This window comes from Ambystoma mexicanum, chromosome 6q, assembly GCF_040938575.1.
Source record: "Ambystoma mexicanum isolate Mex_15411 chromosome 6q, UKY_AmexF1_1, whole genome shotgun sequence".
Lineage (NCBI taxonomy): Eukaryota > Metazoa > Chordata > Amphibia > Caudata > Ambystomatidae > Ambystoma > Ambystoma mexicanum.
In genome coordinates, this window is record NC_090937.1 from 794,718,374 (window position 1) to 794,730,603 (window position 12,230).

The window sequence follows — 12,230 nt, forward strand, 5'->3', positions numbered from 1 at the left end:
TTTTGGGACAATCTCCAAATTGTGTGTGTGCAACAAACCCGACTCCTATTAGAATTTGCCAAGAAATTCACATATTATAGTGTACATATTCAAGTCAACATTTGTGGAAAACACATAGAACAATGGTGGGTACACAACATTATTTTTCTTGTGTAAAAAGCATTAATGTGCTGTAGTTTTGGGGGGAGTAGTGCGTCTACACCAGGTGTTTCAGCCGTTTCTAGGTGGGCTAGGTGTGCCTCATCTTTAACACAGCCTTCATCAGGACGGAGTTCTGTGTAGATTGACGTCTGTGCTATGGGTTAATAGATTTCACAGGCGCTAAATTTGAGATCTGCTAGCCGCATGGGCTGGTCTCTGTATGATCCTCTCGCTGGAGGTCAAAAAATGCTGCTCCAGGGTGGTATCAGTGGGAAACAGACACGGCTTGCACAGCTGTGAGGGTTGCAGCATGGGCAGCCTGTCTGCAAAAAAGTATGGGCTGGAGCTCCTCAGGCTGCTGAGTCACAGATGAGACTGCAGGGGCCTGACTGCAAAGCGTTGGTTACTTCAAAATCACACTTTATTCTGAAAAATTATGCAAAATCATTTAAAAAACACAAACATATTTTCAGGTTGACCTACCTGGTAATAAGAATGGTAGACACCCGCAGTGCTTTTTTATGTATTTGGCCTTGCATTCTTGTAGGCATCCATAGGTGCTGTAGACTTTGTGGAATTTCAATTTCAAACTAGGATTACATTCCCCCCAGGGGTGTTCTTGAATTAATGTCTTAAAATATGAAAACAAAACAAATACAACATATCAATTTTGTATGTGTTTTTTCGTTATTTCAAATCACTGTACTAAATTAAAAGGGGACTAATACATGTGTTCACAAAGTAACTTGTATTCAGACATGGACTGTTGAAAACTTGTCTCATTCATGCCGTCTAGAACATAAAGACACCTCCCAGAAAAATAAAGGATTTGAGAAATAAATAAAAGACATCTAGAACTAATATATACAAATCAGAATAGTTTAATAAGCAAACTTCTGCTTCAAAAGAAATGTTTCAATGAATGTCCTGCACTCTTTTCATGTGATGCACCTACTTTTGGCAATACGTTCTCTAAAAAAAACAAGGACAATGTGACATTGTACATAGTGTTGGCAATTACGTTCCAGTGGTGTAAGATTGGGTTCCCGACCCTACCCGTCTAATTAAAACACAGAGTTAGTCATTTAGTTTCATTTCGCTTCAGTGTTCGTATTATAGAACTATCTACCCTAGCCTATGTTGTGGTACAAAATGTAGTGGGTTCAGAGGACAAATCGTGTGTAGGCTAAAGAGGTTTATGGGTTGTCTGAGGAGTCTAAGGGCTGCATTGCAAGTTGGGCGGTGCTGGTTCAATGCAGTATTAACATATACTGACGCATTACAGCACCGCCCAACTTTAGTTTTGCGAAAGGTTGGAGAATTCACCTCCAGCCATGAGATGGAAGTAGATTTGCCAGCATTCTGCCAAATTTCAGAAGAATTACCACAGCAGTATTACCACCAAGGTAATTCCACCAAAAACGCCCCTTTGAGTCCTATGGACTAAAAACAAATGGGGATTTAAACTGCCACCGCCACTTGTAATTTGGTGCTAATAGATCAAGTGGCAGTAACAGTAATACAATTTGGTGGTATCTGGAAGGATTTACTGCCCAGATACAACCATACACGTAATGGGTACCTAAGTGTATAATGGCTCAAGAGGATTATGAATTAGGCTATTAACACAGTCTAGATTGTGAAGACATTTTTTAAACTAAAACCTAGACCTTGCATTCGAGGATGGGCCATTTACACAGTGTTACATAAACAGGCAACATGCCTCCATCTCATTGCATACGAACGGGTTTATCTCATAAGCCAGATATTTAGACAGCAGTGATTGGGACACACCATGGACATAGCGCTCTATCTGTATGACGAGAATCTATTCTTCATTTTATTGCTGATGCGTATGGGCTAAATTAAAAGACAACTGTTTCATAGTGCAGATAAAAGCAGTACATATCAAATTTTGACTTGAGTGGTCCTGGAACCCTTGTGCATTATTCAATTCCATGCCTGCTCTCAATGCGAGGGAATATGTAAATTCAACAGTAATTCTTGCCAATATTACCTATTGACAGCTTTTTTATTGAAATATCCTCCAGGCGTTGTGATGTGGTGATGCTTTGCATGCTGCCCATGATTGATGGGTGGCCCTAAAACGCGCGCATATGTCTTCAATTTATTTGGCCAATGGATGTCTCCCATCTTTTCCAGAAAATATTTCTCATCCAGTGCAATCATTCCCTCTGGTAAGACAATACACTTCAGCAGCCATCTTTGCTATGGGCAAGTGAGCAAGTGCTCCGTGTCTGTTGTCTGACCTTTGTGCTCTTTTCACACTCAGAGATAGTCTGATCTTAATAAACTTAAGCAAAGGGACCTATAATTTTGTCTGAGGTGCAGAGAAAGCAAGTTTCAGAGTGGTGGAGGGTTCAATCCCAAAAGAAACAAGCTTTGATTGCTTGGTAACAAGATTGTATTGCAAGTTTTTTCTAAAGGTTGAATTGAGTGGGAGCTATCCAGAGCAGAGCACCACTATCTTTATTTTTTTACTGTTAACAGTTCCACTACTTACCATTCCGGAACTGTTCATTTTAAAGTTAAAGCATGCCTCTTCGTTTGACCACCCTGCAGCCTTAACAGCTCAACTGAAATCTGTTTCACTGTATGCTCTGAATGGCATTGCAGCCTGGAAGAAACCTATTTGTCTTTCTCTTAACTATCAGGAAGAGGTTTTGCAAACACTAAAGATAACGTCTCCCAACACCACCATAACCCCCTGATTGTTTAAAAACTTGTCAAGTTGTTATCTCAGAATAAATGCCTAGATGATGCCGTTGATAAAGGTCCAGGCCACTTCAACAGGAATTTATTTTAACATTAGTTGGTTATGTGGGATTTTTCCCTTGATGCCTGTAGACTGGATGATCTCATGCACCCACCATTTCAACCTCACCGCCCAGTTTTGATCCAGTTATATAGGCTATAGATAGAGGCTAGATAGCTGTCTGTGATGACCTGGTAACCATATATGCCTTCGATACCAGCGCCCTATAAAACTGGCAAACAATGCTCCAGCTCAGAGGTCCGCGGACAGAGGTCAGCCGAGAGGAACTCTGTCTAGATATAACTATATTCAAACATTGCAAAACCCTACCCAATCTTTGTCAGTTGTAGCCCCAATAATATGCAACTCTCTATCTCTAGTTTCGGTGTAGTTTGTCTACAAGCATATCGCCTCTTCCCTCCCACACCCTCTTCCTCACTATCCACAGGCTAATGTCTTGCAAGACCCGGCTGGGGTCACTATACGCCACACCTCAGACATAGTTCTGGCCATAAGACCACCACAGTGTTGACAGATGCAGTATGAACATTGAATAACATATCTTTCCTCATAGCCCTAACAATGAAGGCTAATTGCACTTATCTCAAGTCCAATTTCCTTTGCCAGTGTATGCTGATTCTCGCCTGGATGTAGCCCAGCAGTCTTTTCCCCATTTTAGCCACTCTTTCTTAAAAATACACCATACAGCCGGGCAGGGTACTTTCCTCAAACACTTAGAACAGTCCAGATGCTTTTCTTCTTCTCTCCCTTCATATCGCAGTTAGAATTTCCATATGCCTTTAACCACTCCCTCCAACCTCTTTTCAATGCACAAGACCCACTATGAATGTCTTCATTAATCAGAGCCATGGGAGAGTCAAACGAGTCAAGCAGCCCTCCCACTTGATAGAAATTCTAACACAAAGCCATACAGTGTAGAAGTACACTCCTTAATCCTTTGCTGGTTCTTTAACTACTGCACAGAGACTGCGTGGGCCCGATTTACAAAGCATTTTTAACGTGATTTTCCTATTGAAAAATGCTTTTTAAATCAGGCTCTGTGTTTTTTGTTTTCTTCCATCAGGCAAGTTAGAATTTTCTTTACAATGCTCGTGCTTTATGCTTTTTCTGATCAAATAAACGTGTGACTATGTTTATGCAAGCATTTATCTGTAAAGTGATCTGAGGCCTACTGTGGTCTGATCTGCATTCTAAAACACTACAAAAATTCAAAGAAAACTGTGTGGTTAGTAAATACAGAATTTCTATGCAGACTATCACAGATACTAGTGTTGTGTGGTTTTAGTTTAGATTATATTTGCACGTTACATTCCATTCCATACTATAAACATTCATTGACTATTTCACCACTAAAATGTCCTTGACACTGTCTGCAACCATTCCCAAAGTCTAGGTTTTAGTGTCCCCTTGCAACAGGGCAACTCTAAACATCCTAATAAAAATGTGTTTACAGACTATCTCTTACCCCTACACAAAAACATGCTGAAAACTTTAATCAGGTTTGCACAAAAACGAAAAAAACCCAACAATCACAGTTGAACTCTAGTTTAGCCACAGCTCCTGCAATAAGGCCATTTTAACAGAAAAATATAGTACCAGGGTATCCAAATCGTTGACCATAAAACCACTGTTGCAGGTGCTGCACCCCTCACCATCACCCTTTCATCCCTCTGAAAAAGCTAAAGAATGACCCCCTCAATAGTGCCAGAGTACCCAAACCACTTAAACATTCTCAAATCACCCAACTCTGAAGAAATCCAACCCAAATTGGGCTTTTTTGAAAAATGTACTGAGATAAATCACTATTGGGTACTGACAAGTCGAACATTTTTAACAGCTCTGAATATGTACAATTCAGGCACTCTGACAATAAATGAGTTTCCATGGATCACACGCTTGCGTTACGTGGTGAATCAGGATTTGGATGCAGTTTGCAATTTTGGCACTTGACAACATTGTTTCTGAGTTCTTTTCATACAGCACAGCACAAATATTTGTGAATGATAGAATTTCATGAATTACAATAGACCTAATATCGTAAGTACACAAAAAACACGATAAACCACCATGAAAATAGTAAGGCATATCCTTCTATAAACATGTCAAGCAAAAGTAACATGATTGTAGCTTCATTCTCTAAACCATGAATGGAAGCCTACAAGAATCAGAATACTAATTTATGTATTTATGAATTTTATTTTTATTTAAATAGCACCAATCACCTTAAGACTGTACAGATAACAAAATGGAGAACATACAACAAAAGAGGGAGAGTGTTTCAATGTTTGGGGGCTAAGAAGTAGAAATAACAATGACGGGAGAAGGCACAGAGTGGGCGTGTAAGAGATAGAAGTTAACGGGATTGAGAGCGGCGAGTGCTCGAAGTGACATAGAACAAAAAAAGAGAAGAAAGATAGGTAGGAGCAAGAACATGTAGTGATTTGAATACAATATAGAGAACATTAAAAAGAGTTCTGACCTCAAAGGAAAGGCAGTGGAGATGCTGCAAGGCAGCAGAAATAGAATCATGGGGAGAAAGAAAGGACAATACACAAATGCAAGCATGATAAAAAGGAGTGAGGTGAGGGTAAGATGGGAAGCAGGAAGACCAAGAAGTAGGGTAGATCAATAGAAGAGTCGGGAAAAGACAAGAGAAGAGACAAGAAGCTTAGTAGCCTCAAAAGTAAGAAAACTACGTGGTTTAAGGACAATAAAAATCTGAAAGCAGTGAGCTTAAGAGATATAAGTAATATGAGCAGTGAAAGAAAGAGAAGTGGCAAACATATATCGTCCAGATTTCAGGCCAAGGCAGAAAATGGAAGAGAAGAATGGGGAAAAGACAAAGATAAAGGGGAAAGTGGCAGAGGGGAGTAAATGCAGGAAAGACAGGACCTCCACTTTATACAGGTTAAGGTCAAGACAGTGAGATGACATCCAAGATGGTATGGAAAGCATACATGTCATCAGCATAAAGATGATGGAAAAGCGCAAAGGAAGAGATGATGGAAGCAAGAGGAATAGTATATAAAGAAAAGAGTAGTGGTCCCAAAACAGAGTGTTGTGGAACAACATGAGAAAGAGGGATAGTAGAATAGGAGCGATGAGAAAGATAAGAGTGAAACCAATCAAGGACAGAAGTGCGTAAGCCAAAGTGACACAGAGAAGAGAGAAGAATAGAGTTATCAACCATATTGAATGCAGCTGATAGGTCAAGAAGAACAAGGAGAGAGTAATGTTTTGAATAACGAGCAGAGAGAAGGGTGTCAGACACATCAAGAAGAGCAGTCTCAGTAGAGTGGAAAGCCCAGAACCGAGATTGATAGGAAGGAAGAAGTGAGTGCATAGGAATTAAGCTAGAAACCTGAGAATAAATTATTTGTTCAAATGATTTACAAAGAAAAGGAAGACGTGAGCTATGACATAAGTTTGAAGGAACAGAATTATCGGTAGATGTGAGCCTACGAAATCACCTCTGGGGTTTACTGGTGTGTTTTAAAAATGTCAATACACACAACAAAAGTAAGTGTGCGATAGGTCCTTCTGCTTTTAGTCATTGTTTTGCAGATTGTATTCATGAGGTGAAGGAAAACATTTGAAATTGGTGAACACCAAACACATTTTCTTGACAAAAAGCTGACCTGAATTAGCTTGCCAGAAGCCTGTGTCAATTGGTCAGCTTTCTCCTTCATATGGCCACACCTGCTGAAATGGGCTACATGAAAAATAGTAGGCAATCGGCTAAAGAATGCCACCTTGATTGTGAGGTAGGACAGTATAATACAGTGAGATAAGAGGATTGTGGTGCAGTCCAATGGCAAAGCCAGGATATGAGCCTAAACACTTGTGTTCCACTGTCTCCAGTTGGAGCTAGATAAACACCACTCTGGACTGATGCAATATGCTATTTATAGTTTCATAGCTTATTTGGTATACATATAACATAACAAATGTTTTATATACCGTGATGTGCACATTATTACAATATTAAAATCAGTCTACTAGTTCATAACATTAAAACATATTTATACAATAATCTTACAATGCCCTACATAATTATTCAATACAGTGTAAAATCAATACAATCTTCTTGTAAAATGTCACCATAAAATATATTAGGTTAGTGTCATTGCCACTCATGAATAATGACCATAATGTCTCAATTTCATCAGGCTCAGTGTTGTTGTTATATGATTTCATGTGTCTGTATCGCAGCGCATACAGAATATCACGTACAATTAACAAATGATGCAATGACTCGATAACATTATGACCACACAGTCGACAGAAACGCCTATCACGAGGAATACAAGTTAGGGCTCCGTGTGTTTCCATGGCCTCAGTTACATTACATTTGAATAACAGATGTTGCCACACAGTTTGTGCGCTTGGGTATGCATTGATGTAACCTGGAAGCTTGCATCATGATATGCGCTCAGAATAATAGATTCCACTATTTGTTTTTGTGGATAGATTTACCATCTGCTGTTCATAGCTGACGTCTTTCAGTACATTTTTTATCTTAGACTTCATGAGGGGCATACTCATCAGAGCATATGGGGAAGTTGGACAATACCACTTACTGTGTAGTTTTTTCAATTTGCCCATTATGCCAAACGTAGAGCTACTCACGAGTCGCAGATAAGCAGACATATAAGCACCAGTGATTGTGTCTATCTCGAGTCGTATCAACTTCTCAAAATTTATAACACAGTGGTTGACTAATACATGGGAAATTCCCACCAAATCAAATTCAAGGTATATGTGTTCCACACTTACACATTGTGGTAGACGAAGCAGCTTGCGAAGCAAACAAGCTTCACATTTTTCAACTAATTTGATTAAGTTGTGCCCCCATATAACAATGGCATACAATAATATAGCTCTTATCTTAGCGATATAGATTGTCAATACTGCAGATACCGAGTAGCCACTATTTCTTCCAATGAAGATACTCAATGCATTGGTGGATACCATGCACCGAGCCTGAAGCGAAGACCAGTGTGCCTTCCAAGTTAAACGGTCATCTACAGTAATACCAAGATATTTATAGGTACTTACTTGTTCTAGTGTTTCACCGTTCAATGTCCACACGTATTTTTTTGGACAACGTTTTTTTGTGAATACCATCACTTTGCTCTTATCTAGATTGATCTGTAGTCCATTATCAATACAATAACTGCTTAGTGCATCTAGCATCAACTGGAGACCAGCCGGTGTGTAGTCAAGCAGAATTAGATCGTCGGCATATGCCAACCATCCAAAAATCACCTCATTGATCTTCACTGGGTTAGCTGCTGCTACACAAAAGGCTTTTTCCATATCTGCTAGATACAAATTAAACAGTGTCGCCGCGACCATACACCCTTGTTTGACTCCACTAGATGTCATCATAGAGGCTGACAATCTCCCAGCAGCACTGGCGAATACGCACTGTGGTGGCGGTGTGCAACAACATTAGCATCCTCAAAAGGCCTGGTGGTATGCCCCAACCAGACAGCTTTTTCCACAACCAATTTCTCTGCACCGTATCGAACGCCACAGAGAAATCAATAAATACACAATACACATCAAGATTGCGTTTAGTCCACGAGTGTTCAAACAGAGTGGCTAAGAGCAACTGCCCATGCAGGGTTCCTGATTTAGCTTGAAAGCCAATCTGATTGGAGGAAGGATTTTTTTCTCCGCAATCAACACATTCAGTTCCTGCAATAGGACTTTTGCAAATATTTTTGATGAAGTATCGAGCATGGCAAGCATCCTAAAGTTACTGGGGCAATCCCATGCTCCTTTTTTGTGGATAGTCAGTATATGACTTGACTGCCACGATTGAGGTATTATTCCTGACAAGCCTATTTGAGTAAACAGGCGATGTAGAGCCATGGCCCAAATTTCTGGCTGTTGTTTTATCAGGATGTTACACACACCATCAGGCCCTGCAGCTCTAGAGGTTTTAAGCTTAGAGATGATCAGCATTATGTCTGATATTGTTGCATTACAAACCCATGGCTCTCCAGGAATAGCCAAGTTAACATCATGTGGGATCACCCTACCTAAAGTATTGGCTATGTGACAGTGCCATTGTTCTTCTGTTATGCAATTTATTGATAGTGGGCGTTGATTGGTGTGATGGAGGAGCTGCCATATGCCAACACAGTCGTTCGACCTGGCCTTCTCAGCGATCTGTAGCCATAGACAAGCTCTGCATGCCAATTTATGGTTTGTCAACCATTTTTTATATATCTTTTTTGCAATTTTGATTTGGAGAGAGATACCCTTTGGTTTAAGATGAGTAACATTCTCCATTAGTGCCATTTGGATTTCATTTCTCATCACTGTCTTTGCCTCACTAATTGCAGCGTCGAACCTCACACGACACCTAGTTGGCATATTTGATTGTTCACACATACCAATATATCTACGTCTTCCAGACACTTCATTTTTGATTGTCGACCTGATATTAGAAAAGTCCGACAGCATATCGGCAGTGATAACCCCATTATTTGCTTTATCGATGTTTCAGGGATGCCAGTTTATTGATTTCCACTCTCATTAATTGTCAACTGACCATTTTCATCATGATCGGTTGCAATCTCATTTGATTCCGGTAACTTTAGAAGCCAGCACATAGGGACATGATCGCTTTCATGTCTAACTACTATGCTCATATCTTTTATATAGGTTATCCCTCTAATATTAGAAAGAGCATAATCGATGGTAGATGCTGAATGACCCTTGACTCTGGTGAAAGCCATATGGCGATCGCCAGGCGTGACGCCATTCAATTACACCATCTCATGTGCTGCAAGCATAGAATGCCATTTAGAGCCCTGCCGGTTTGTCTTCGGGACAGGCACCACTGATGTTTTAAAATTCCAATTGTCGTCATTCATTAATGGAAGATTTCCGATAAATCCATTAAAGTCGCCAACAATCCATACAGGCAAGACCTGATTTTATTGCAGTAATACATTGTTGACGTTCCCTATATTCACAAATCTCATTGCCATATTTGGTGGGTCATATACATTGATTAATATGATGTCTATTGTTCGCCTTGAAATACGGGTAACCAAGATGAATTCAGAGGACTGTTTTAGTTTTTTAATCTGCCATGGCGGTGTGACCGACACCAGAAGACCAACTTTCGGATGACCCAAATGACCCTTAGTGGCCCTCTGGTGTACTGAAATTCTACCGTCCAATTGCACTTCAGCGACCAGCCAGGTTTCTTGTAATGCGACCACACCAAATATGTCCATCCTGCTCACCAATCCTTCATTTTCAAATAGGTGGGTATGCCCTCTAGTGTTCCAAGAGTAGAGCATATCCACCTTATTACATCACTCATGCACAGCGCCAAAGTGAGGCTTAAACGCCACTGGTAGCCATTGCCAATAACCATCAAGACATTTATTGTTTCCTGATATCATTGATGGTTCAATGGTCTCCAGTGGTGTACCCCTTGGCACAATTGTGGCCGCTCGGCCCATTGATGGTTCAATAGTCTCCAGTGGTGTACCCCTCGGCCCAATTGTAACTCCAACAGATACTTCAGCAATCGTCCCATTTGATGCACTAATAGGGTCGGAGGGATCCTCTCTTTTGGAGTTAGAGGAACTTTGTTGGGTATGATTGCTAGGTTTAATGGGGCCGGCATTAGAATGTCTATGTAGTGGAATTTCCACCCAGTAGATGTTATACCTTAGGCGGAGAAAATCAGCCTCAAAACTCAAGACATAGTTTAGGGAGGCGTCCGTTTCAAACTAGATATTTGTGATAAACTGCTTCATAGCTTCAACTTGATCAACTATACAGATGTCATTAGATGTAATAACTCTTAGAGGGATTATAGATTTAAATATGCACAGCACTGCAGTACGATTCAGGCGAGTAGGAACGGGATCTTGGTACAGTTGAACCAGTTGGAGAGCAATATGCTATTCCTTGAGAGTGGTAAATACATTGTCATTCTGAACCCTACGTCATGGTTTTTCTATCCTTGCTTGGAGGAATAAAGTTCTAGACAGGCCCATTCCTGATGCTCTTTTAGTTTTTCATAATTAGCCCTTTTGTGCAGTTATGGTGTGTTGTAGCACATTATGTGTTCCTATCGTCAAAGCTTGTAGGGATAGGTGGCATACCAGATTCAAACCTGTGACCATGATGTCAAAATCAAATTCCTCTATAGGATGCATTGGATCACTGTGCCAAAGACAGGCTTCAATACTGTAACATAACATGTCATATATGGTTTGAAAAAAGGGCACACACCTCTTAAATCGGGACACCAAATAGGGGCCCATTCAAGGGCAGGGGCTTGGGACATGTGCCCCATTTGTCCGCCTATTAAAACCTCTCTGAATAGGTACATCATTTACCAAACTCATTCCTCAAAAAATTGGGACACATTGAACCACTTGGCTATGGCCTATGGTGATGGTATTCTATACCGAAGGTACAATGGCTATTCTGAAAAAAGTGAAACGAATGGAATGTCAAACAATGTATATGAAAGCTACTTGGATTTCTGTACCTAGTACACCACAATCATGTGCAGAAAATGTAATACTTTTGCATGACATTGGCGAGGTACCATGCGCAAAATACCTTGAGTAATATGCCATTATTTGGCAAGTTTCCAAATGGATAACAAGACGGATACTAACAGAAGCTACATCTTCTCCATGTCGAACAAATATTATTATGGCACAATGTGACATCATCCAACAACACACTGGCCAATTGCATTGAATCTGTAAAACTGTGGGTCTGATAAAATTATGACATTCTTATAATTTGGGATGGTGCTTTCAGATACTGATGAATTATACTGAATGAATCAACAATTACCATTTGGAATGTATTATAACACTGGCATATGAGCCAGCACAGATTTCATTCATGGACTCGGAATTGTGTATTGTTGACAATCTAATATATACTGAAATGTTCTGAAAGCATATAGAAGCAGATTCAGTGTTCCATGCAGCGAATGGGCACTGTATCAGTAGAAATAGCAATATCCCATTTGCGGATGTTACCAACAAAGACACATTCCAGACAAGTGCAATGTTTCATAAAGGAAACACGTGAAATCAAAAGCTGTTTGCAGACATGTGGATACCCCCTAAAATATTAAATTAATCAACTTGACAAGAATGTAATACTCCCAAAAATTGAAAACATGATCCCAAAAGAAAGAAAACAATACCCAAAAGTATCAAAAGAGCATGGAAGCAATCATTTTACAGCATGATTTAATTTACGGGCCTTTACAATCCAGTAAATGTTA

General features: G+C 40.0%; 1 protein-coding gene across 1 annotated transcript in view; it reads right to left on the reverse strand.

Annotated features, from left to right (window-relative positions):
* Positions 1 to 12,230, reverse strand: part of ASIC5 (acid sensing ion channel subunit family member 5) — a 593,203-nt gene that overhangs the window by 223,017 nt on the left and 357,956 nt on the right. The window contains exon 6 of the mRNA XM_069630322.1: positions 625 to 772. Coding sequence (XP_069486423.1) covers positions 625 to 772 — 148 coding nt within the window. The remainder of the gene's footprint in view (positions 1 to 624; positions 773 to 12,230) is intronic.